We start from the raw sequence: 5,000 nt of genomic DNA, 5'->3' as shown, positions 1-5,000 counted from the left end.
TCCCAGAGGGATTCGTGATGCACGGTATCAATCGCCTTACTGAGGTCGATGTAAGCTGCAAGCAGCCCACGTCCAAACTCACGACGGCGCTCTACAATGACTCGAAGCACCAGGATACAGTCTATTGTGGACTTACCAGGACTGAATCCAGATTGCTCCGGCCTCTGGTGCCTCAGCAGGTGGTCTCTGATACGTCTCAGTAGGATGTGCGCGAGTACCTTGCCTGGTATACTGAGTAGTGTAATGCCTCGGTGATTGCTGCAGTCCCACCGATCCCCTTTCCCCTTCCAAAGAGGGATGACCACTCCCCTCAGCAGGTCAGGGGGAATGGTACCAGTCTGCCAGATTGCAGACAGGACAGCATGCAAGCCCTTTGCTATAGGTTCTCCACCAGCCTTTAACAGTTCAGCTGGGATGCTGCAAACACCTGCTGCTTTACCACTCTTCAGCTTGAAGATTGCCCCCCTGACTTCAGTCCAAGTTAACTGTTGATGGATCAACCTGATACAAATTCTCAAAATATTCAGCCCAATGCACCCGCACCCCATCATGATCAGATATTATCTGGCTACTTGCTGACCGGACTGCAGTCGTCTGCGAGGGGGGCTTGGGGATGGAATTCTGTCTTGCTCTTGGGCGTTCATCAACTGATTCTTGGGCTGCATCAAGCGTTTCACACTTGAAGGTGTCCCACAGAAGAACAGGGTCTATCAGGCCCTCAAGTGCTGTGAAACGACCAGAGATAGCCTCGGCAAACCCCTGGGCACACTCATCCTACCTCAATCTGTCCACATGAAGTACCCTAAGGTGTTCATTGGAGCGACGGGGGGTTCTACAGTGGACCCGGAGAGTAGCCACAACTAATCTATGATCAGTTCCACAGAACTCGGCACCCCGATACACCCTGCAGTTCTGGAGGATTCTCCATCGAGTGCTAACAAGGATGTGGTCGATCTCATTGGCCACACTACCCGCACCGCAGTACCAAGTCCAACTATGCGGGTCAAAATGCTGATACCTGAAGCCGAAATCCTCAATAATAATAATAATAATAATAATAATAATAATAATAATAATAATAATAACAATAACTATGAATGATATAAAGGATGATGATAATGAAAATGATAATAATAATGATAATAATAATGATAATGATAATAATAATAGTAATAATAATAATAACTATAATGATGATGATAATAATAATAATAATAATAATAATAATGATAATGATAATGATAATGATAATGATAATGGTAATGATAATAATAGTGATAATAGTAATAAAACAATAATAATAATAATAATAATAATAATAATAATAATAATAATAATAAAAGTAATAATGATAACGATAATTGTAATAATATTGATTATCATTAATGTTATTATTATTATTATTATCTTTATTATTATCATTATTATTTTCGTTACTATAATGATAAAAGTAATTAAAAAATTATATTGATAATAATAACTTTAATAATGATAATAATTAAAAAACAATTACAAAAACAACAACAACAACTGCAACAATAACAATAACAATAACAATAACAATGATAATGATAATGATAATGATAATGATAATGATAATGATAATGATAATGATAATGATAATGATAATGATAATGATAATGATAATAATAATAATAATAATAATAGCAAAAATAATAATAATAATAATGATAATAATAATGATAATGATAATGATAATGATAATGATAACGATAATAATAATAATAATAATAATAATAATAATAATAATAATAATAATAATAATAATAATAATAATAATAATAATTAGTAGTAGTAGTAGTAGTAGTAGTAATGATAATAGTTGCAATGATAATAATGGCATTAATGATAATGACAATGATAATGATAACAACAACAGGAAGAATCATATAACAATAATAATGACAATAATAACAATTGTATTTGTAGATATATATATATATGTAGCTTTCCACTGAAATACATAAAATGGCTTTGTTTTGCATGATCTTAAAATCTGCTTATTAGCTACATTTTCAAAAGTAAAACTATATGTTAAAGATATATAATTCAAAGCGGTGTTTCAATATTATAACAATTTGGTCAATTTCCATATATTATTTATATCTGTTTCTATTGCAATGGAAATTTAATTTCAGATAATCTATCTCATTTTACCCCTTCAGATTTCCTTTAAAACGCATTCACACGGACCAAGTCGGAAGTCACGTCACGCCAAGAATCAAGCAGCCCAGTAATTCACCTTGGGAAAGGAGAGCACCAACAACAGCCAAGGCAGAATCACTGATCGAAAGCTTGACTTCATGAATCGACCACCAAGACACGACGAACAAACTCAGCACAAGGCTCAGAATGAGGAACACCAGCACGACCCACGCTCCGGGCTCGAACTGCTTTGTGTAGACGCTCCACATGTAGTCCTCGTTGGACGGCAATTTGATTATTATTCTATAACTGTAAAGAGAGAAAAAGAGAGGGGGGAGGAAGGGAGAAAAAACAAAAATATATATATATATACATATATATATATGTTTATATATACTTATATGTATATATATACGCACATATGCATGCATGGGTGTGTGTGTGTGTGTTTATATATATGTGTGTGTGTGTATATATAATATAATATAATATAATATAATATAATATAATATAATATAATATAATATAATATAATATTATATAACACATATGTATATAGATGTATGTATTTATGTATATATAAGAATATGTATGTGTATATATATAATATATATATATGTATATATATATGTATATATTTGTGTATTTATGTATATATAAGTATATGTATGTATTTATATACACGCATATGTATGTATGTGTGTGTATATATATATATGAATATATATGTATACATATATGTGCATATATATACATACATATATACATATATGCCTATATATGTATATATATGTACATATGTATATATATATACATATATATGTATATATACATATATATATAATATATATATGTATATATATAATATATATGTGAGTGTGTGTGTGTGTGTGTGTGTGTGTGTGTGTGTGTGTGTGTGTGTGTGTGTGTGTGTGTGTGTGTGTGTGTTTTAAAGAATATCTGAAGGGGTAAAAATATGAAAGTTTATCGGAAATAATCTTGAATTTAATTTCCATTGCAACAGTAGCAATTATACACTTTATATGAAAATTGACCAAACTATTATAATATTGAAACATAGCTTTATACCATATATCTGTAACATTATATAGTTTTACCTTTGAAATTGTAACTAATAAGCAGATCTACGATGTGAATGGTTAATGGTTAATGGTTAAAAGCAAAATAAATGTGCTAGACATCTAAGGTCATGTAGCACTATAGTTAATGTTTGTGAAGGATGGTTGGGTTAGTGATTAGTTGTTAAAGCTGGGTTAAGGAATTGGTGAGTGAATGGGTTAGGATCGGATGAGGTAATGTAAAGGGGTTAGATCAAGAAGGATATATATGCGTTTGAGGAAGGAAAACAGGTTGTCAAAGCAGAAAGTGTGAGATTCTGTAAGGATGTCTGATAAGTTGGGATGTCTATGTAGGGAGGCCGTGGGCATGACAATAGAATATGTGGGACTGAAAGAGGAACATTCGGAAACCGCGAATGCTCCATTGAAGGATAATTATACTTTCGTTGATTTACTGGCAAAGATTGCAGTGCGTGTTGGAGAATTTGAAGGGGAAGGTGCTAGAGGGTGCGATAAAGAATGAGGTTGGGGAGGTGGTGTTGTATCAGGAGGGGTGTCGGGAGGTAGAGGGTCTGGGGAAGAGGGTACTTGTGACATGAGGGATTCACGTGTGTATCCAGGAGGGAGTGGAAGGGCTAGAGGCAGGGTTAATATAGGTGGGGCTGGAGTCAGGGGGAATGGGTTTTGTTGGGATGGGGTAGGAGGATTGGGTGTAGGGAGAATATGAGTAGGAGGAGGAGGGATATCAGCAGTCACTTTGAGTGTGGAGGTAGCGGGAGTTGTAGAATTTGAAGGTGGATGAGTATTAGTTTGGGACTCGATTATGTAGTTCTGGATATCTTCAAGAGTTTCCGTAGTGGAGTTGGTTGGGGAGTTTTGTGAGATAAAGGTTTTCTTGTGAGGGGGGGAAGAAAAGTCTGGTGTCTGAAAAATAGGGGCAAAGGAAGGTGGAGGTGATTGTGAGGTAGGGGAAGAGGGGGTGGAACGTTTATTCTGTCTGCTGCGGGTAGTGCGGGGAGGGAGAGGGGAAGGTGTTGGGGCTGTAGTAGAGATTGGGGTGTCTGGATTTAGGATAGCAAAATAATTTGATTGGGTAGAGATTGGAGTGTCTGGGTTTAGGATGGCAAAAGAATTTGACTGGGGAAGGTAGGAGGCAGAAGAGGGGAATTTAGATGGAGGGGGGTTGGGTTTAGGAGAGGGTGTAGGAGCTTGGGAGGTAGGGGGATTGGCAGAGTAAGCGACATTACTGGAGTAGGGGGTAAGAGAAAAGCCTTGTCGACGTGCTTCCTGTCTGGCTTCACGTAGAGTGAGTCTAAGTCTGAATCTGAGATTTGCTACCTCAGACTCAAATTTGTAGGTGGGGCAGCCTCTATAAAATACATTATGGGGGCCGCCACAGTTTGCACATGTGCGTGATTGTGCAGAGCAATTTGATCGAGTATGGCCAGGTTGGGCACATAGCGGGCATCTGGCTGTGGAACGGCAATGTGTGGCAGGATGTCCTAAATGCCAACAATTTTGGCACTGACGAGGAGGAGGTTGGTATGGTCGGACAGGTAGGGATTCCCCACCTATGTAAACATTTAAGGGAAGGTCATGTCTACGGAAAGTAATTTTGGCAATGTTGATGGATTTCTTACGATTTCCTCTGGGAGGAATGGAGTAGCATTGTACATATGTTGCATCATAGTCTGTGAGACAAGCGAGTAAGTCCTCTCCACAATCTGACCATTCTTTGTCATGGATTGGGCAATC

At 36.7% G+C, this 5,000-nt stretch overlaps 1 protein-coding gene across 1 annotated transcript in view; it reads right to left on the bottom strand.

Annotated features, from left to right (window-relative positions):
* Positions 1-2,435, bottom strand: part of LOC125038632 (probable glutamate receptor) — an 11,129-nt gene extending 8,694 nt beyond the window's left edge. Inside the window, exon 1 of the mRNA XM_047632171.1 lies at positions 2,264-2,435. Coding sequence (XP_047488127.1) covers positions 2,264-2,435 — 172 coding nt within the window. The remainder of the gene's footprint in view (positions 1-2,263) is intronic.
* Between the last annotated feature and the right edge of the window lie 2,565 nt (positions 2,436-5,000).

The sequence above is a fragment of the Penaeus chinensis genome, chromosome 25, assembly GCF_019202785.1.
Source record: "Penaeus chinensis breed Huanghai No. 1 chromosome 25, ASM1920278v2, whole genome shotgun sequence".
In the NCBI taxonomy this organism is placed as follows: Eukaryota; Metazoa; Arthropoda; class Malacostraca; order Decapoda; family Penaeidae; genus Penaeus; species Penaeus chinensis.
The sequence above is the reverse complement of the archived record's forward strand: the minus strand, read 5'-3'. Positions and strand labels throughout refer to the sequence as shown.